Genomic DNA, 23,050 nt, shown 5'->3' on the forward strand with positions numbered 1-23,050 from the left:
TTCACATAAGTTTGGCTGCAGGAGCTGTCAATTCTGAATGTAATGCATTCATCACCATAAAAAGTATTACTCTTTAATATTTTCTTTCAAATATTATTTCAATACACATTTATTTCAAGTAGCATCATACCAAATAAAATTACAGCAATAAATACATTACAAACAATATTGTACTCTGAAAGTATTAAACACATATTCAGTTTCATCCAATATTACAAAAAAATATCTAAAAAGATTCAGTAGAAATGAACCTCTTTAGCATTTCTCTGAAGAATGTCATTATGCTTTCAGAACTGTATGATACGCATTTCTTTTTTTCTGTAGCACATCTGGCAAGCAAACACTGAACTTTTTTTATATTTGTGAAATGTACTGACAGTGAAATTAATGAATGATCAGAATTCTGGCAATTCTGTCATTTCTGTCTCCACTTGGACTGCTATCATCCAACAAAATTTTAACAAAAGAAGCATATTCTGCAAATAATGACACAGTGTCATTACTTTCAAGTATTAGTACTAGTAGTACTAATCATCCTAGTATTAATAGTTACATACTTCACAGAAGTTAAATTTAAAAAATTGTCCACTTTTTTTAGTTTCTCATCATAGATTACTTAAGGCAGAGGTATTCATCCACATTTCACATTCTATTTCTGTTGTAAATTGAAACTGTAAAAGCAGAGGAAGCATTTTTCAAGCAGTTTTAAATTTATAAGCTCTTTTCTTGGGGAAAATTGAAACAATGCAGTTTTGTGATCATACATTCATACAACATGCATACACACAAGTTATACTCAGCATAGGGTCCACAACTTAATAACACAATACACTTACATATATACATGAACATCAAAGTCTTAGTTTTTACTAAGTTAACTTAGATAACATCTGAAAAATTAGAACAGTGTAGAAGAGCTGGTGTGTAACAATGATGTTTTTAAAAAATTATCCCTACACGTGAGCTTCTGGAAGTAGACCATGCACACATTAGTTAAATGTAACAACTGAACAAGAGACATGTGAGTCACTTGCTGTTTTCAAGTTGTGGTCAATAATTCAGATTTTAATTCCAGATTTTGACTACCAGATTTTCCTTGACCAGTTAAAGTTCTCAGAAACAGTTCCACAAACTAAATATTCACTGGATGAAATCATCAGTTTTACTTAAAAAAAGAATCGATCTAACAATGGTATACACATTCCTGCATTACTTTGCCCTACTGATATTGTGTAACTTCTGGCCAAAGACTATGATGACTCAGATAATTTGCATACAATTTTTAATATTCCATTTCTAGCTGAGCAACACTGACATTGATACATTTTTCAACACATATTAACATAATTGATAAAAATCAAGAATTAAAACTGTACAGCAAACACTGACAAAAATATCTGTATACAGCAGTTACACACCACTTAAGTATTTTGATTTATTTTCAAAAGGGACGTTATAGCAAAACATATATTATTTACACTTTAACTGACTACTCACTAGTAAGTAAAAGTCTCAACATCATTGTTAGTATATATAAATATACATCCTGATGCTGATACATGGATTTGCTAATCATCTTAACAGCACTGATGAACTTTTCTTCCTGGACCCTGTTTTCAAATTTAATAGGTGTACATATTAAGGTGACCAGACATCTTGACAGGAACAAACAAAGTGTCATAAGCTTACAGTACATCTTACTTTTTGCTCTACAATGTATGAACTAGTGTAAATGGAAACCACGTAACCACATATTACAAACACTGGAAACATATGTCACACAAAATGCTGAACACTGTTTACAATATCTATACATTTAATTGCAATACTTTAACATATAACATTCAGAAGTTATCCAAAGTCAAGCAATGAGAAAGTATCATTATAATAAGATCTTTAATAGTGATCACACAATTATTGTCACATCATATACATTTAAATGTTCTTGCTACAGCATATGTTCCAACAGCCCTATGACAGTATAGAAATCTGATCACCTTATGGAAATAAATGCAATGAGTAATGTGTTCACATACATACAATACAAAATATATTTAAATAAATTGTGCACTACTTAGATTTTTGGTATTCTGCTTGGTTTTCCCCTCTAGAGTCTTTTCAACCACATGTGGCAAAAATAACATACTGTACATAAATTATTCTAATAATGCAAAACTTAAAGTAAAATACTGTATACAACTGATACATAATTACATTTTCACATACGAGCATAACATTAAACATTTTAGCAGAAACGAGTATTTCAATTTACACATTTTACTCTTTGCACAACACTTCCACCACGTAATAAAAAATATATAAATATTGGTAACACATGATGCGTGTATACATAGCTACACATTTCCTTTAATGGACACATTTAACTTCTTTATATGTTAATATACACATCTTTATATTTTCGGTCGGATATACCAAACATAAAAATAACAGCATTAGTCACTTCACAACATTGCACAGAGCTCGCACATTAGATTTATTCATCCTCAAAACTTTCACGGAATTGTTTGCAGTTCGACACTTTAAAACTGTTTGTTTTTATAAATATATGTACATAATTTTAAAGATCCGGTTTGTTAAAAAATGTAGTTTTCCACAGTGAACGCACTAAAAATCTGCGCACCATAAAAGATGTTTATGATATATTCATGACTATTTTGGCATCTTTGAAATAGCTAACACATTTGGTAGAAAATAATACCACTTTTATTCTTTGTGTATGGACAATCTTGAAGAAGCATTATAAAAGTTTGCGTAATCGCTTATCACTTGGTCTGGATGCATCTGTTAAACACATGTTCAGTGGCAATATATCACTCTTTAACTTACTACATCACATGTAGAATAGTTGGCACACTTAACATTTTATTTTAGTTTTTAATATAAAAGTAACACAGACTTACACAATGTATACATTAAACGGTATCAAATGTTATATCTTCTGAAACTACTCTTTAGCACTTTGTTGTATTTTTAGAAGTCTAGCAAGTCAGTTTTTTCTGACATACGAAGTCCCCACTATTATGGTCTTCTTTCAGTCTTTGGCTCTGTATTTAAGTGCTAAACACTATCCATTCTTTTTTGTGCATGCTCATGTCAGTTCTGCTGAAACATATACCGTGAGTACCAAAGCATGTCTAAAGAATATTCCTTAGTTCCTGTATCTCATTAAAAACTGTCTGTTGTCAGGTGTAGAATACACACAATGTGTCATGTACACAAATCATTGGGAGAAATGAATTTATCATTCATTTTAAAAAATCTGACCACTGTTTCAGCACAAGGAATTGTGCTGAGTCCACTGAAGCCACCAGTGCTTTTTATTGAGGCAGCTTTTCCGATGTGACTCAGAGCTGTACAGTGCACCTAGGATATCCACGGGGCTTTCCCTTTTGTGATGCGTATTACCAGTGTTTGATGATATTTTGACATATCTTGAGAAAAGTCTCTGCCCCAGGCTTCTCTTTTTCCTTCTTCGTTTATTTGACTCATTTCCACTAGATGAACTCTTTTTAATGAAACGTATATTGAATGGATCCTCTGCAAGTTCAGGGTAACGTTGGACATCATGGAAATATTCACCATCATAATTTGAGGCATATCCTACCTTAATAATCTCTTCTACTTCAGCTGCTGACCAGTCCAGAGTTCCTACAAAGTTGTTCCGTAATGCTTCCCTCTCTCTGTGCCAAGCCTTTCGGACTGCCTGTCCTTTCGCATGATGTAGCAACCTTTGTTTCTCCTTCTCTGGTGTTGTTCCATACCGTAAATTTACTACAGCACTTAATCCATGTATTTTCAGGTCACCAATTTTACCAGTCCCCCCACTACTCTCTAAAATCCCTGCTTCCTTCTCATGATACGTTATGTTCACTTGACCACCTAGGCGCTTTAGTTGACCCCGATCTTCATTGGCTCTCCATGTTTCCTCTTTCACAAAAAAGAATGCATCCTGTTGTGCATTGTGCACCAAGAAGGTAAATGGTAATAGGTATGACTGATTGAAGACAGATGTAAATACATCCTTGTATATTGCATTTGCTCCAGGAACGCTACTAATAACAGCATATCCTTCTTGTGTTCTCGATACAAGTATACCGCGACCAAATGGTGGTTCTGAAGCAGCACCCAAACGCCTGAATGGAAACACTGATGCTGGATTTGTGGCAGGGAAGTTCCCAGGTGGCCAAGTATCTCTCTTCATTGCAGATCGAGGTGGGGATGACAAAGTTGAAGCATCACCCAACTGCCGTTCTGCTAGGTGTGCTAGGAAACCAGATGCCACACCAAATGCTGGAAGTACTCCATTCTGTTTGAGCTGAATTGAGGACTGTGACAGCATAAGTTGAGGCATTGCAGCAGACAACATTCCTTTGGTAGGATCTCCGGGAAAAGGTCCAAGTGAACCACCAAACCCAACAGTTGACAACAGACCTCCACCTGGCAGGCTTGCAGGATAAAGTTGAGGAGCCAAGCTTTTCAGATCATATCCAAGGAGTGAAAGCCAACTTTCATGGTCTGAAAAGACAAGAAGAGTGTTTACAATTAATTCCAAATCCAGCAAATAATCTGACCACTCCATGTTACTATTATATCAAATAATTATTACACATTACAAACCTGTTAGATGCTGTGGATTCCTTCTTACATTAATTGGATCATTTCCATTAAAGCGATATAGATGCAAGTGTGTTGGTGTTGCTACTCTGTCCAATACTCCTTCCCACATTGGTGACATCCACTGTCCAATCAATGGATCATAGACCTTTCCATTTGGCATGTGAACAAGGGAAGTTACCTGAAAAATAGAGAACTAAATGTAGTTTTTGTATTTTAATAAGCTTTGAATTTCTTCATTTTCTTGAAAATCTCTGTTAAAATATCATTGCCACCAGTTTAATATGGCATTTGACCATGTTAGCCAATAACAAAGCTGCATCTCATCATCTGATGTACGAGTATGTGTGAACTGGTTCTGAAAAATTTCTGTTCAGTTTTTTATCATGCACTGTACCACAAAGTTCCATCATGAAATGTCTTTGAGACTCCATCTGGATTTGTTTGAGTGCCTGGTGCAAGCCTTTCTATTTTATGCCACTTTGGCAAATTGCATTTATTTATGGTGAATATGAGATGAATTGATTAGGACAACACAAACAAGCAGCCCCCAAGGTGAAGAAAATTTCCGACTTGGCTGGGAATAAAAACTGGAGCCCCTCGATCACACAGTAGTGTACCAGATAGAGGCGTGGAGTTATGATGTCGATGTTCTATCATAAATGGCAGGGAAAGAAATGTACACAAGATTTCCTGTTAAAATCAAGCCCAGATGCTCAATAATGTTCACATCAAGTGACTCAGAAGGCCAAGTGACATGTTGATGTTAATCCACATGTTTGATAAATTATGACTGAACAAACCTAGCAGTTTCAATTATGAATCATCATCATGGAAGAAGGTATCTTTGTTATGAAATATCATCTGTGCCATAAAATGAACTTGACCAGCTAAAATTACTGCATAATGATTGACCATGATTCTTCCTCGGAGAGTAAGAATAGGACCTACAGAATGCTACGAATCAGAAGAATAAATCTTTTTGCAGAGCCACCTTATGCTTCCCAGTGAGAGATGCATACTTGTAATGATTGACTGTGCCTTCCAGAATGATGAGATCACCCAGAGAATGCCACAAAAACATCTTCCAGAACACTCTCTCATCTGGCCTGGACTGTTCCAATGATTGTTGTAGGATGTTTGCCGTTAGATGTTTCATGCTGTTCATTCCAAAGGCCATTAGTCCGATGGAGCATCTGCAGTTGCACATCTATCTACCCATACAAATCTTCACAGCCATCATTCACCCTGGTCATTTATGGCCCATGGTGCAACACAATTGCCTCAGCATCAGTTTTGGACTGCACCATTTTGCCATGCATGGTATAATTAAACCATGGTGGCATACAAACAGTTTACAAACTTAGTGTCCACAGAAATGCTTCCACTCTTGGCCTGAAAGTCAATGGTCATATCCTTTTGGACATTGGATACATCAACTGCACATAGAAGAGTGAATATTAATTTATTACTAGCTGGGTTTTGCAGCAATCTAGGATTGTATCTCCCCACTCCCCATCATGATACAAAACAACATATATACAAATGATATTCATTTTGTAAATTCAAACGTCTTTCTTTGAATTTATAAACTGAATATTAATATACACAAAGTAGCCACACACACCATAACATGGCTTGCAGAGTAGAGATGTGGATGTAGATACTTGCGGATAATAGCCACACAAACAAGTGTGTTGTAGAAATGATACTTGAACCTTATATCAATAAATCAGCAGCTTTTACAAATAGTTAAGTAGTAACTTTTGCATGTGCAATTTTAATCTATACAAACATTTAAGGAATGGAAAGGAAAAGAGAAAGGTGGGGTATGCTTTTTCGCTATTCTATAAAATCAAACTCCCTAGCTAGATTGCTATTCATATTACACACTGTCAAAGTCAAGCCTTAGCATCCAGAGATGATGTGTGTGTGTGTTGTGCTTGTGTGAATATGTGTGGTTTTTTACTTCTGAAGAAGAACTTTGTCAAACAGATGAAATATTTCTAATACTCTTTCTCACTGTGCCTGTTGGTGACCCAACACCACCTCTATGTGGCAAGTGGCAATCTGTCTTTTTTTTATTCTAAAAGTCTACACTCTTTGTTAACATTTTAAGTATTCATGTAGAACTGCTGATATTTCTGTCAGGCCACTTGAAAAGCTGCAGCTTCCTATTCCTCTGGCTGAAATAATAATTAAAACACCAAACACTTGAAGAAAAACAACATTTATAATACTGAACTGCAGAACTAAATGTTGAAAAAGTTATTTACTGTGCTACTGAATTGCTAGATTAACATTCTAAATTATTTTACCTGGTCTAGAAGTCCACCACAGAAGTCTACTGGCAGATAAAGATATGGGTTTGAATCATATACAATATGGCCATAAGGTGAACGCATTATTTCCCTTATGCCTTCTCCATACTGATTGAAAACCATAACAGGAGTTCCACACTGGTCTGTTGCAATATAATATTTGTGCCTGTGCACTTGAGCAAATATCAGATGACCACGGTCATCGTAAACAAGAGACATGAGTTTGCCATCTCGCGGACTGTAGATCTGGCTTACCTGAAACAGTACAAAAATGCAATATTTAAAGTGATGGTGATGTCTGGTGCCCATCTATCTCATTGCACTATTGCACAGAGGAAATAAAATACCCAGAAATAATGTTGAAAATATTCCAGATTTTGTTCATACTTTACATGAAAACTCAGAAATTGAATCACGGACAGAGTTATCTAGAAGACAACAGTTGCCAACTTTTTCCAACATGTTGAGAAAGGAAGTTTGTGAAGTAAAATCTTCACCATAATAATAATTAATAATAATAATAATAATAACAATTTTTCTCACACGACATACTGCAAGTTTTGGATCAAGGCAACCAAGTAAATGCCATACTTCTTGACTTCTGAAAAGCATTAGACTCAATAATAATAATAATTATTATTATTATTACAGTTAAGATTGTAATTATTATTATTATTATAAATGACTACATAAATTTTTAAAAACACAGGGAGAGAGAGAATCTAATCTAAATCATAATTATGTTTAGCGTACACTCATGCGCAGTTATCATATTACAATTTAATAGCTAGAATGAGTAATACTTGAACAGTAATTAATCTTCTTTGTTAATGTACAATTCTGATATTTGTTGTAATTTTTATTCTATATATCGCATTTTCTAACACATTTATGACATTTTGTAATCAGTTCTATGTACCCGTTACAAATGCCAAGAATGCAAAAAGCTTGAGGGAGTGAGGGGGAGAGACCAGATACTCTGAACCAAAAAATATATGTACAGAATGAATACATATGACTATTAGCAAATCCAGAAAGTTTAAAAATAGGAAATAATTGCTAACGTATGATTGACTTTTATACCATATGGCATGAATTTTCCACCTGCAGCTTTATTCCAAAACAATTGCATCACTGTAATTTCTGCCAGTGAATAACTTTGCTTCATTTGGCTGTTAGGCTGCAGAATTTTTCCACTACATAAAACACTTAGTGAACCTGAGTTGCAAAGAGGGCATCATGCTGAAAAATAGCAGGCTATAGACAGAGAGATGCTGAGTGGAACATGTTTAGCTGTCAAAAGAGCAATGTGTGATGCCTTCAATGACTACTGCAGCAGAGTACTGTCAAGTGATCTTTCATAGAACCCACAGAAATTCTGGTTGTATGTAAAGGCTGCGAGTGACACCAAACTTAGTGTCCAGTCCCTAAAGATTGAGGCACAAAATAAAATTAAGGGTAGCAAAGCAAAAGCTGAAATGCTTAACTCCATTTTCAAATGTTCCTTCACAAAGGAAAACCCAGGAGAATTGCCCCAATTTAATCCACGCACTACTGAAAAGAAGAATGAAATAAGTATTAGTGTCAGTGGTGTTGGGCAACAGCTGAAGTCATTAAAACTGAACAAAGCTCCAGACCTCGACAGAATCCCTGTCAGATTCTATACTGAATTTGTCGCTGAGTTACCCTCTTCTAACGATAATCTATCATAGATCCCTTGAACAAAAAACCATACCTAGTTCTTGGAAGAAGGCACAGGTCATACCTCTCTACAAGAAAGGTAGCAGAAGTGATCCACAAAACTACCACCCAATATCGTTGACACTAATTTGCTGTAGAACTTTAGAACATATTCTGAGCTCAAACATAATGAGCTATCTTGAACTTAATGACCTCCTCAATGCTACAAAGTATAGATTCAAAAACATCTATCTTATGAAACCCAAGTCACGTTTTTCTCACACGACATATTGCAAGCTTTGGATCAAGGCAACTAAGTAGATGTGGTGCTTCTCGACTTCCAAAAAGCATTTGAGTCAGTATCACACCTATGCTAATTGTCAAAAGTACGATTATATATGGTATAAAATGAAATCTGTGACTAGATTGAGAACTTTTTGGTAGGGAGGACATCATCAGATGTAGAAGTAACTTAGGGTGTGCCCCAGGGAAATGTGTTGGGACCCTTGCTGTTCATGTTGTATATTAGGGACCTTGCAGACAATGTTAATAGTAAAATCAGGCTTTTTGCGGATGATGCAGTGCTATCTGAAAAAGCTGCATAGATATTCACTCAGATCTTGATGTGGTGCACAAATTCCCATCTTGCTCTAAATGTTTCAGAAATGTAAAATGTTGCACTTCACAAAACGGAAAAACACAGTATCCTATGACTACATTACCAATGAGTCACTGTTGGAATCAGCCAACTCATACAAATACCTGGATCTAACACTTTGTAGCAATATGAAATGGAATGATCACATAAGTTCAGTCATGGGTAGAGCAGGTGGTAGACTTCAGTAGAATATTCAGGAAGTGCAGTCACCCTTCAAAGGAGACTGGTTACAAATCGCTCATGCGATCAGACCTAGAATATTGCCCAAGTGTGTGAGATCTGTATTAGGTAGGACTAACAGGGGATACTGAACATATACAGAGATGGGCAACGTGAATGGTCACAAGTTTGTCACAGAGATACCGAAGGAAATTAACTGGAACACTCCTGAAGATAGACATAAACGATATGGAGAAAGTCTTATTAACAAAGTTTCTAGAACTGGCTTTAAACAACTACTCTAGGAATATACTACAACTCCATCATATCGCTCACATAGAGATAGTGAGGGTAAGATCAGAATAATTACTGCATGCACAGAGACATTCAAACAATCATTCTTCTCTTGCTCCATACGCGAAGGGAACAGGAAGAAATCCTAATAACTGGTACTATGGGACATAATGGCTGCCATGCACCTCACAGGATTTTCAGAGGTGTTCAGATGCATAGTAAGCTGTTGTGGAAAGCCCACATTCAGGATCTTGTTGAAAGATTTAATGCTCCCATTTTTATTATTCGAATGGTATCTGAAGTAAGTGATCGTTCAACACGAAAAAGTCTACTTTGCTTATTTTCATTCACTTATGTCATACAATATTTTGGGGTAAATCTTTCCATTCTCAAAGGATATTTTTGGCTCAGGAACAGGCAGTTCGGGCAATACTTGTTGACCCCTCTTCACTACTCAGGCTATTCTGACACTGGCCTCTCAATATATATATCAATTACTGTCATTTCTTGTTAACAATATCAGCTTATTCCCACGAATTAGCAGCTTTCACTCAGTTAATATTAGGCAGAAATCCGATCTGCATCTGGATCATACTTCCTTAACCCTTGTGCAGAAAAGTGTGCTGCATCCCTTTTCAATAGGCTACCACACAATTCAAAAATCTTAGCAGTAATCCATGTGACTTCAAATCAAAACTGAAGAGTTTCCTCGTGGGTCACTCCTTCTATTCTGTCGAGGAGTTCCTTGAAAAATTAAGCTGATTCCTATTTCACATTGTTGATTGCATTTACTTAAGCTTATGGCTTGGCTTTTTTGAGTTCATAAATGTTTTATCTTTGCAGTTAGTGGCAATCTGCCTATTCGTTACAATGTTCACATTCCAACCTGGAGTTTCCATTTTCTGAAATTGTGTATTACAGTGAGAGATCAATGAGATGATCAGAAAGTATGAAGGAACCCAAACTGCAGTAGCAACAATTAGAAATTTATTATTAGTGGCACATGTCCCTTATTTTGTACCAGGAAACAGTGGCATATATAAAAGTCTCAAGCTGTGAGTTTGAGGTCCAGTCAGTCAGCTGATTGTCAAAGCAGGTAGTTACCATTCAACATACCAAACTGGCTGATTGTTTTGGATACAACTGTGATTGAACAGAGATTTTAAAAGGCATGTCAGACTTAAATTCGAAAAACAAGTTGTCAGTCTCAGCTCAAAGCCACATTTTAGATGTACTTCCAACAACTCAGAGAGAAAAATTTCCAGAACAGCCTTACAGGTTACATTCTTCATCCACGTAAGCACTGATCAACTTAAGTGACTACTTGATTGCTCATCACAACAGCATGTCACCAGAAAGACATGTACGAAAGGATCATGAGGAAGACAAAACAAGTACCTTCCAATTCAAGGATATCCAATAAAATTAATGTCATTCCATGTCAAATCAACACAGATGCCAACCTAATCCTGTTCGATTTTCATAAAATTTGGTGTGTTCGTTGCACATGACAAGAGAATGAAAAATATCAAATTATAGAATTTTGGCACAAGTAAGACAAGAGTAATGGTCACTCAAAGTTCTAAAAAAGATATAACAGTGAACCAGGTAATTTTGGAAAGGTCTTGAAACAAGCTATTCAATGATATGCAATTTTGTCATATTTGAAAAATGTACACAATGAAGGGCAGTGACCTAGACCTTTAACCTTGAATATCTCAAAACATGCCACCTTTGAAACTAAAATAATAATAATAATAATACATTTGCTTCTTCATGTTACACTATAAACCATAGTAAAATAAATCAAGTTGAGATGAACATGGGATTAAGAGATAAAAATTAATATGTACAGCAATGTACTGCATTAATTCATTATTCAGACTCCTACAATATGAAACAAAACTCTGAAAACAATGTTTATTGTTAAAAAGCTGGTGTTATAATATAGCACAGTAGGTTAGTACAGTACACAGGCCAATAGCAAGCATTTATAATATGCAAGGCCACACTCTATGACATCTGACCTTCAGTGATGTGAAACATGATATAGCCATCTCAGTTGAAAACATGCTTGGAAGGCATGGTAAACAGGTTCAGTTTTACAGAAACAAATATGGAAAATGTGTCATCTAAACTTACTATGCCTCAGTACTGGGAAGCAACATGTAACACTGTGCATCTTTTGATGAATGGATATATGTTTACCCTGTTGCTGTTCTCACATCAATCTCCATAAGAATGTCCGTGTCCACAGTTAATATGTCAGGTTCCTCAGGGCATACATATGAAGGTGAAGACCCATGAGGATGTAGCAAGCTAATTGAAATCGCATTGGTATCTTCATTAAGATTCAAAACACATCTGTCACCAGCGACCTATGTACATGCATGCAATAAACCTTGTGATATTACCGAGGAACAAGTCTTATTGGATCCTAGTTACAGATTGATTTCTGACGTCTGGCAAATTGGAGAAAAACTTTCATTTTCATATTGTAATGGCCAGTGGGAACAACACAGTCATACTCACTGATAGTTGTGCGCTAAAAGTGACACACGGAAATGTTCTTGGAAAACCATTCAACCAACTGTCTGGGTGTCATTATATATGAGTTGTAGATCCACTGCAGACTGGCAGGGGCAGCAAGTCTCTTGATGAGCAATACTATCACATGGACCTTTTCCATGCGATGGGACAAAGAAATGAAACACTTCAGAGACGTTGAAATCAGCATTATGAAAAGATATGTTGGCATAAATTCTTGCGATTTATACTGGGCTGCAGCACCATCTGAGAAGTAGTACTTGGGTGTTGTATGGAAACAAGCTGATGAAGCTAATCAAGTGCTGTGGAGAAAGATGAACACTCACTGTGTCATGGTTAGGAGTTCTGATATTATAACAAAGGAAATATGATCAATTGCACAGTTTTCTGATTGTTTATAATAAACAACAAGTGGATGAATGGTGGTCAATGAAACACCAGCACTTCATCCAGCAGGACAAATGCATAATTTTCTGCAAAATCATGTACGACAATTTATTCATCTTCTGAGTGTTCACATGCCACAGTGTCTTCCCTGGACTCAAAGACTGTCTCTGATACTCCATATAAATTGTCCCAGTGTATTCTGCCAACACTGGTCATGAATGGGTGGTCAATTGAATTTTTGGTAGACACGGGCTATTGTCAGCCTAATTAACTTAGCCATGCACAGGCTCTTGGGCTGCCCTGCACTGCAATGAACAATACTTTGAGTAGTGTCTTATGGTAAACAGTTTATTCTATTGTAAGGACAATCCTCGATTGCAGCACATTATAAGAATGTGGATCGGCAATTTACACTGCCAATAAAATGCTGTCTTTGGTTCCTCTTCCACGCGGTATTTTCCTTTGTTATGGTTCCAGTTTAAGTTGTTCATTATTGTAATCCCTAGGTATTTTGCTGAAATGACAACCTTGTATTTGTGTGATTTGATGCATAATCTTGCTGATGCAGAGGATTTCACACCTTTTATTATTTAGGGTCAATTGCTGCTTCTTACACCATACAGATATTCTCTAAATCATTTTGCACTGTGTGACTTTAAGCTCCTCCTAGACAATGATTAATTCCTTTAAGGTACAAACAGTGCCATCATAGATTTACTCACGAATCAGTAATATCATTTTCCATCATGTTCCCTCTAAAAACATAGTTTATCATGCAACTAAAACAATAAACAAGTCATTCTATAAAAGCATTTCATACTTCATCTCATTCAGCTACAATTAGTGGTAATGTTATTGCAACCAAATTATTCAGCCTACAGCCCAACAGGGCAAGTCTCTTCCAACTGAAACTTCAGTGAATTGGGGCTGAAGTTTCCCAGCTTAACTAATCAAGCAGCTCCCTACTTGGCCTCACCATGTCAAGACTTCAAATAAAAAAGAATAGCTGAAAGTATCAGTACCCATAACTAGAAATGAGTTAAAAAACAGCTGATCTAATCAACTTCATTTGAGCATGCATATTCCTGTCATGATAAGAGATGAAACAATTTTTGAATACTTACTTCATTAGGCCGCATGTGATTCGTGTAGAAAAACTGAGTTACATTCCCGTAATTATCTTTACGTGTAGCCAAACGATCCAAATGATCATAGTAATAACGCACATCAAATCTACCTCTCTTTGTTGCTCGAACCTGAAAAGAAGACTTGATCAGTTCGTATGAAATAATCTAGTGTATGCAAAAAGGGCTGTGAAATTATGATGTCAACTTACCAAAAGACCTTTAGCATTATAATGAAATTTTTCTTCTCTTGCATTTTGTATAACCAAACCTCTGTTATCATACCGGTAAAGGCCTTCTCCAAACTTCACTATGCGGTCCATTACATTGTACTCCATTGGTATTGTATTCCCACTGGAAGATAATAAACAGAAATAACAATTAATTATTTAGTAATGCTAATATATCAAATGTAAATGACTTAAGAACAGTGCACATTTTTCTTATTCAAATCAGGCTATAATTAATAGCCATGTTACAAATACAAAAACTGATTATATGGTTTTCTGGGGTTTTGTTTGCTGCATCTGCCAGTTAGTTATACAGACACGAGGTAATGGTGTAGGAAATTTTTGCATTAGTTTAGTATACTGCAAATATGGATTAAGAACATTACAAATTTAACAGAAAACATTTATATTTAAAGTTATTTGTGGATGTACATTTCAATGTGACCACTTTGAATTTATATTAGCTGGCCACAGCTGATTACACATTGTTAATAAACTGCAATTTTGGAACTGAGCATTTAATTAAATGAGATTAAATGCTATTATCTGCAGCTGCTCTATCTCAGTTGCTACTTCACCATAGTTTATATTGTTTAAAAGAATAACTTTTACTCATATTTTGCAAAAGATGAAAAGTTACTTCTTACCTACAAGATAAACAGCATGAAATGGGAAGTTATAATAGAGCCCCAATTTCTAATACCCAACCAACGCAAGGCATTCTTATTAGCACAGTAGATCATATGTTGATATTATGCTCTAAATATTGTGATCCATTGGGTGTCCTAAACATTTAGGATCAAAACTAAACATTTTCAAGTAAGGAACCAAAGATCAGGAATGACTATTTCAAGGTGCTATGAGGTATTGAAAATCTAATGCATATGAGACATATGTTTGCAAAGTAATTGTTTCAAAACAGTCACCTACCTGCTCTATAAATGTTAGTGGTGTAACTTCGAAAAACAGTACATGAGCATTTGTGACATTATCATTTTAGTATCTTCACTTATACATATAATTGTGGATGTACATGAGCCGGTGTGGATCTCACAGCAGAACAGTGTGAAAACCTATAAGGACAGTGCATGTGGAGAACTGTGCGGGCAGAACTGCTGACTCAGGTGTTTATTTGCTAGCAGTGATAGGCTGCACAAGTCAGTTCTTACACTGAGATAGACTAACATGGATTCGGCTTTCGCATCGCTCCATGCCCTTGGTTCCGCATGCTAATTATTTCGGTCATTCATGCTGGTCTTACTTCGTGTTTTTCCTCGTGCCAGTCTCAGACTCTCTGTCCCCCACAAATTTACCTGCACAATGAGCTTTTCCTCTTCCTGGGTCCAGATACCCGGCTCCCAGGTTGAGTATCCACTGTCAGGTATAGTAATTACATCTGCACTGAGAGGATGGTTTGTGGCATCTTTTTGCCTTTGCTGATGCGAAAGTGGCAATGAAGGATGTTCTTTTGCATGTAAAGCTTTTATTTTTTTCCATAGTGTTAATTTGTGGCCACCATGGACATCACATTTTGCAATGCTAACAGGAACAGTTCACCTCCAGAAATAGCAACAATAGTTGCAGCAGGGGCAGTATCATGTGAAGCAGGTGCAGCTGCAGGAGCTGCTCAAACAGAATGTAGAATTTATCTGCTCTTATGCTGCACTGGTGGCATGCCAGGCATCGGCAGAGAAGGCTTCTACCCAACCATCCACAATGCATTCTACAGTAAGGTGTTTCACTTATCCCGTTGTTAAGGCCACCTTGTTACTTTCCAGCAGCAAGGGGGTTGTACAGAACTGTACATAATCCCCTCTACCAAACCCAAGAAACTTAACCTGTGGAACTCTGCCAGTTGCTCAGCAGTATTTTGGAAATCAAATAGATGCAGTGGCAACATTATGGCAATTTAATTGACACTACAAGCATCTCGGGCAGTTGCATGTGGCGTGAATTGCAGATCTACAAGGTCTCTTGAGCAAGTGTCAGTTTGAGTGTTCCCAATGTGTTAACCTATAGATGGAATTGCTTACTAGGCAATTAGCACCTGACCCCAAACTTGGGCACTGGCCCTTTTTTAGCCGAAGCTGCCCTGTTTGCTGAATCACATGAACTTATGGCAATGACAGAGACACATTTTTTGACAATTGCAGGTTGCACTGCTAAATATGTACAGCACACAGGTCCCAGTGCCCTGAGGGTGATGTCACGGCTCTGCCCATCTTCACCTTCAGCAACTCAGTGGGTACATGGAAGCTGGAGAGTCTTTATCCCTGCACACAATGTTTTTCAGGCTCTCTGCATAGGTCAACTTCCACATCTGTTTCTGCTCAAAGCGGTAGGTGGCATTCCTGCCCCAGTCGCCATTTGGTGCATATTACACAGCTTTACCCATATTTAGATGCCATGTGTGGGATATGCTAAAAAGTGGACCATGTGGCATCAGTTTGTGAGAGTTGGCAAACTGCAGGGTGCCCCAGTCTTTTCCCTGGGCTCACAGACAGACTGTCTCTGACACTCCACAAACATTGTCCCAGTATATTCTGCAAACACCGATCATGAATGGGCGCACGATTGTGTTTTCAGTACACACAGGGGCTATTGTCAGCCTAATTAACTTAGACATGCACAGGCTCTTGGTTTACCCTGCATTACAATGACTGATACTTTGAGTACTGTTGGCAGCCGGTGTGGTCGAGCGGTTCTAGACACTTCAGTCTGGAACCGCGCGACCGCTACGGTCGCAGATTTGAATCCTGCCTCAGGCATGGAGGTGTGTGAGGTCCTTAGGTTAGTTAGGTTTAAGTAGTTCTAAGTTCTAGGGGACTGATGGCCTCAGCTGTTAAGTCCCATAGCACTCAGAGCCATTTGAACCATTTGAGTACTGTCTTTTGGTAAACAGCATATTCCATTGTGTGAGTGGGTGGGTGGGGGGGGGGGGGGGGGCATTCCTCCATTGCAGTACATTATAAGAATGTGGATCAGTAACTTATAATCTTAGTTGTAAATTCACTGTTCACATAAAATGTTTTTGGGTTGGACACTTTATCTGTTTTTGGATTGCAGATCATTGAATAAAGTCCATTTAGTGTCCCAAATGATTTCCTTTCAAGGTTTGAACTCTTTACTAAGGTCTTGCAACCAGGTGTTTGAGAATACCTTTGATTGGCCAGAAAATTTTGGGGCCCATTTCTCTCTTCAGCTGTCAGCAATACCTTAATTTTGTCATCCCACCCCATTCACTTCGCCATGCATGACAACATCAAGGCTGAGTTCCAGCATTGACTGGAACTTGACTTCATTTCCCCTATTTTGTCTATTTAGTGTGGCACCCCATTGGTGGTAATTGAGGAGCCAAATGGTGCCATGCCCCTTTGCAGAGATTTTAAACAGATGGCGAACACACAATGTGTTGCAGACTCATATATCAAGTCTCAATCCATGTATGAAGGAGCTGCTGATGAAATTGTAAGGGTGGGTGGAGGGGGGGGGGGGGGGGGGGGGGAGGTGTGTACTGTTCCCATTCACTTGCATGATGCATGCATACTTTTAGTTGCCATTGGACGCCATTTCTCGGTGTTTCTTACTGCTCAACACCCACTTTGAGTTTCATTGTTTTAATTGCTTGTCCTTTGTGGTCACAGGCCACACATGCGAGACGCATTTACGAAATCTGCAGTCAGTTTTCCAATGCCTGCTGGCAAATAGCTTTCATTTCCCCATTGGTGGTAATTGAGAAGCCAAATGGTGCCATGCCCCTCTGCAGAGATTTTAAACAGATGGCGAACGCACAATGTGTTGCAGACTCATATATCAAGTCTCAATCCATGTATGAAGGAGCTGCTGTTTTATCTTTTTGCTTCAAAGGTGCAATTTTTTTGGCTCACATGCTTATCGAAGATTGTCTTGTCCCTACAGATGACAACATCAAAGCTATCAATAACCTGCTGGAGCCTAAGAACCTGAAGGAGCTCCAGTCCTTCTTGGGAAAGATTTGTTGTTATGCTAAGTTTATTTCCCATCAGCACTTATCTGACATCCTTTTAATAGGTTTTGCCAAAAGGGTATCAGATCCATGTGGTTTGTGAACTGCTGATAGGCTTTTCAGTTCCCCAAGCAGTGTTCGTACTCCACTTCCTGTTTGGCTTCTTATAAGCCAAGTAAGCCATTAACCCGAGCCACTGATGGGTCTCAGTATCGTATCTGTGTGGTCCTGATGCATCAGAAGCCATATGGCTTGGACCAACTCCTTACTTATGCATTGAAGACACTTTTAGCGATGCAAAGTGACTATTTGCAGGTACAAATGGAGGTGATGGGTGTCTTTTTGACATTAAAAAAGTTTCATGCTTTTTTGCATGAAGTTTTGACCCACCACTGAGCACAAGCCAGTAGACAGGAATGCTCATCTTGGGCACTCTAATGCAGATACAATATTGTGGATAAACTGGACTGCAATTGACAGGAGGCTCTTCTTGGCTTTGTGAAGCATGACTTAATTCTACAGAAGGCAGACATTTATAATTTCCCTTGTCAGTGTGGATTGTTGTATAATGGACATACTCCACTTGCAGTTAAGGACTGCTGCATGCGGCACTGATGCTATGTCCAACCTGCTACAGCCTGATAAACTTACTGTCCTTCTGGAATCCAGTTTTCAGTAAATCCATTTAAATACATTGTGAGATGATGGTTTTAACATTGACAAACATGGAGTCTGGCGCTGGCCATAGTTAACACTCATAGAAAATGGTACTGTTCTACTTTTGACAAGAATTTGCGATGAAAAATCCCTTACAAAGGGCACCACAATAGCCGCCTGTATGGTATTTCTTCCATTATTATTTGCTGAGTATTCAGATGCTATTAGCTCACCCTAGTGATATAAGATGGATGGTAGACTTTGCAGTCAGTCTTTCCACCTTGCACTGAAGATGGCTGAAAGGTTTGCAACTGAAATATTAGCAGCAGACAAAATTCATTTCCTGACGAATTTGCTCTTTCATCAGTCAAGTAATATGCCATGATAGTATGAAGATTCACACTGTTAGTGTTGTCTGGCAACATTATATTACAACATGACAGCAAGAGTTCGACCACACTTCCCTGGGGCAGAACTGTCTGTGACTCTGCATCCAAGATAAAATGCGGTGTCCTCCCTACCAAGAAATTCTCTATCCAGTCACAAATTTTGCTTGATACTCCTGTGAAACTACTTACGATAATAAATGTGCATGTGATATTGAATCAAATGATTTTCAGAAAACCAGAAATACTGCATCTATCTGACTGCCCGATCCATAGCTTTTAGGATCTCATATGTGAAAAGTGTGGCATGTGTTTCACATGACCAATGTTCTGAATGTATGCTGGTTGGTATGGAAGAGGTTTCACTGTTCAAAATACCTCATTACAATTGAGCTCAGAATATGTTCTAAAATTCTCTAAATAGGTGCACTTTCTTCAAACTAGTGGGCAGAGTTTTTTGTTCAAGGAATCTACAGTATATTATGGTTAAGAAAGGGGCTAACTCAGCTCCAAATCTGGTATAGGATCTGACAGAGATTCTGTCAGGCCCTGAGACTTTGTTGGATTTTAGAGACTTCAGCTGACACTAATAGCTATATACTCATGTTTGCAGTGGTGCAGCAATTAAAATTAAGCAACATTTCTGAATTCCCCTTTGTAAAGGAACATTTGAAAATGAAGTTCGGCATTTCTGCATTTGTTTTGCTACCCTCAGTTTCAGTTTCTGTGACATCCTGGAATATGTAAACACTGACTGTAGTACAAATAACAGCTTTTACATAAGACTAGAATTTCACTGGTTTTATGACAGATCTTTCAGTAATATTGTTATGGTAGTGAATGAATGCTTCACACAATACCCTCTTGACTGACAAACACATGACATTCAGCATCCCTCTATCTATAACCTGATGATTTGTTTATGCAATAGAGTCTGTTTCTTTAAAACTTTCTTTAGACTGACTGTATATCTAGGGAGGGGGTGGGGGCATTTCCATCATGAACTGTTCTACAAATTACATATCTATCCAGTGGTTAGTCAATTAGTCTTTTAACTTGAGTCACAGCTCTTCAACTTGCTCCTATCACAACTAAATGTTTTGTGTTTCTAACTGGAATGTAACACAACAGCCTAGTTTGTTCAACATACAAATCCTTCTACTTGTTTTAGTTGTCCTTTGTACTTTGGCAATCACTGCTGCTACTGCTCCCTCACGATGTGATTACAGCACTTTCCGCATGGACACATTTTGTAAGATGTCTAATCATGACCACCACTTACAAAACTGTAAATATCGCATCCGATTTCTTGGTGATTAAAGTTTCCCCTAAGATAACAGCATTATGGGGGGACATACATACTAGGAAACTGAGGTTTACTCTGAGATTTTTGGTTATACCTAGTAGCCAATAAAAGGACCCAGTTATAAGTTTATGCCTACCATTGATACTGAGTCTTGCTCAAACAACCTTGCAAGCATAACCAATTTCTATTTTGATGGGTTTGAGTTCCTTGTTTAGCGTTACAAATACACTATCTACATTTCCCATTAGCCCATCATTTTAATACACACTTACCATGTCCCAAAAATTTTATTGCTACCAATTTCAGGTTTTAGCCAGCCTTCTGTACCTTGTATTATGCAAGTTACCACTGCTTTTTGTGAGCACTTCAAACTCCAATACTTTGTTGTGAACACTTCCAAAGCTAATCACTAGAATTTTAATACTCTTCCCTGTGGGAAGCATTTCTTTAGATATTACACAAAACTTTGGTGTCTCTTACAGCTAATCATTATCTAGACTGGATGGAAAAACCTTGTGTGCAACCCACACACAGTCAGCTATCTTGGTAGCAGCTCTGATGTGTAGTACACACCTGACCCATGTAGGGGACACTTCAGTTCTCAACCCTGCTGTACAAGTGTAGGAAGTCACAGCTTAGCTTCTAACAAAACCTTAAGTCCCTGGTTCAAACCTTCCACTCTACTCAGAACAAGGGGGCCACAATCAGTTCTAAGGACCATGCTACAGATTGTGAGCTTCACAGAAGCTCTGTGTTCAAGCCTGTTCTCTCAACACATATTTTTATGTTTGTTGAAAGATGGAAATTTCTAAAAGGAGATAAATGGAACTCTTCTGAATAAACCAAAATTATAAACTTCATACTTCACAGCAAATGTAATAATGCAGCATGTATGGAAAAACACTCATGTATGATAATAAAACTATGATAATTAACTCATGTAACATATTTTCATTAATTCATGTCATATTCTGATATTTTACGCAGAATTTAAGATGACCTTTTCAAAAGTTTTTTGGTGCATAGCTGAAGTGAGTAAGGACTGATACAAGAAAATGTGACCATCAATTATGAAAGAAATTTTAATATTGTACAATCACAGCTTCATTTACGTCAAATGCTTTTAACAGAGAGTGATATGTTATAAAATTCTGCATTTCAAAATCTGCTTCAATTAAGTGTCTAAGTACCAAATTTGTGTTTGTAACTACAAATAAAAATAAATATAGAAAGTGATAAAAATAATTACCGGTATGTTAGAGACAGCATGTTTCCATTATCATCATAGCGGAATCCCCATGGCTCCTGAGCTTCTACTCCAGATAGCTGGCCATCTGAGTCCCATGTGTAGTTCTTTACATTGGTGTAGGTGTTAACACCAACATTACGTGTATATGTACGTGTCTGCGAGATGCGGCTGTTTCACAAATAGAGAAAAAAAAAACATTTAGAAGAAAATGAAGCACACAAACCATGACACATTACATCCTAAATTAAAAACTGCAGTAACAATAATGGTGCAATCTGAAGCACATGCAATGTTAAACCTACTTTGCCTCAGCTGCGAATGATAGTACACATAGTCATAGTTTCATATACTGACTGATCTATCACATGTATCAAAACTAATGGAGGTAAATGACTGGTAATCTTATGCTATGGAATGTAAAGTCCTCTGGTACAAAAAAATTCAGTTATGGTGGAATGAGCACACGAGAAACTTGTCAAGAATTACAGGCTGAACTTAAACCTTCTGGTAATTGTGGCTACATACAAAAATATGTAATATTTGTCACTAAAAGCAACGTTTAACAAAGCAATAATCACAGATGATGACTTTTGATGGAAGAGAGATTAATCTTGGCTGTCAAAATATTTTCTCAAGATTGAATTTATTGGTTTATTTAAACTTTGGAAGACATTGTGAAAACAAACACTAGTATTTAGTTACTTATGTTTTATCCTTTTCTGTTTGGGGATTTGTCAACAGCACACTTGAGACAGCTTGTAACTGATTTTTGCTGAAAGGGCATACTGATTGGGAGACAAAGAATTACACATACAGAAGTGCAGAAATATGTCATAAAATGTTTGGATTGTCCGCTTAAATGTTTGGATTGTCCACTTCAATGTTTCTGAAAGGAAAGCATGAGAGCAGGTAGTTTCTGTATAAGCATCACTTGTCATTTTGGAATATCCACGTGTGAAAGAATGTATACTGCAGCTATAACTCGCATGAAAGCACTGCTGATGATTGTTCTGCAGCAACGTAATGGCTGTTAAAGTCTTGCAACTGGAAAGAGTCACATTGGAAACACAAAAATATATTTCCAGTAATTATTTTCAGGTACTTCACATGTTTCAACTTGCTTTCTGGCAGGCATATGCTTTTAATCAAAACAACGCATATTTTAGCTGCAGTTTCTCTTTTAGTCTCCCAGTCAGCATTTTTATATCTGCTTCTCTATTTGTCACTTGCTATTATCAAATGCAATTTTAGCAAATTTTCCCATTTATCCCTCTATTAAATTCTATTCTCATTATTTTCTCATTTATTTTTATAAACAAAAATTACCAAGGAAACTGAGAACTTCTAATGAAACAGCCTACAAGCAAATGGAACTGATAATGAGCACAGTCAGGAAGAAGTGCATTTTGTTCTTCAGACATCTAACCAGGAC

At 37.2% G+C, this 23,050-nt stretch overlaps 1 protein-coding gene across 1 annotated transcript in view; it reads right to left on the reverse strand.

Annotated features, from left to right (window-relative positions):
* Positions 1-113: 113 nt before the first annotated feature.
* Positions 114-23,050, reverse strand: part of LOC126475424 (teneurin-a) — a 353,360-nt gene continuing 330,423 nt past the window's right edge. The window contains exons 32-37 of the mRNA XM_050103269.1: positions 21,619-21,786; positions 14,018-14,159; positions 13,806-13,937; positions 6,954-7,211; positions 4,639-4,816; positions 114-4,536 (exon numbers count right to left, since the gene is read on the reverse strand). Of these exons, the coding sequence (XP_049959226.1) occupies positions 3,293-4,536; positions 4,639-4,816; positions 6,954-7,211; positions 13,806-13,937; positions 14,018-14,159; positions 21,619-21,786 (2,122 nt within the window). The 3' untranslated portion in view covers positions 114-3,292. The remainder of the gene's footprint in view (positions 4,537-4,638; positions 4,817-6,953; positions 7,212-13,805; positions 13,938-14,017; positions 14,160-21,618; positions 21,787-23,050) is intronic.

This window comes from Schistocerca serialis, chromosome 4 (genome assembly GCF_023864345.2).
Source record: "Schistocerca serialis cubense isolate TAMUIC-IGC-003099 chromosome 4, iqSchSeri2.2, whole genome shotgun sequence".
NCBI lineage: Eukaryota > Metazoa > Arthropoda > Insecta > Orthoptera > Acrididae > Schistocerca > Schistocerca serialis.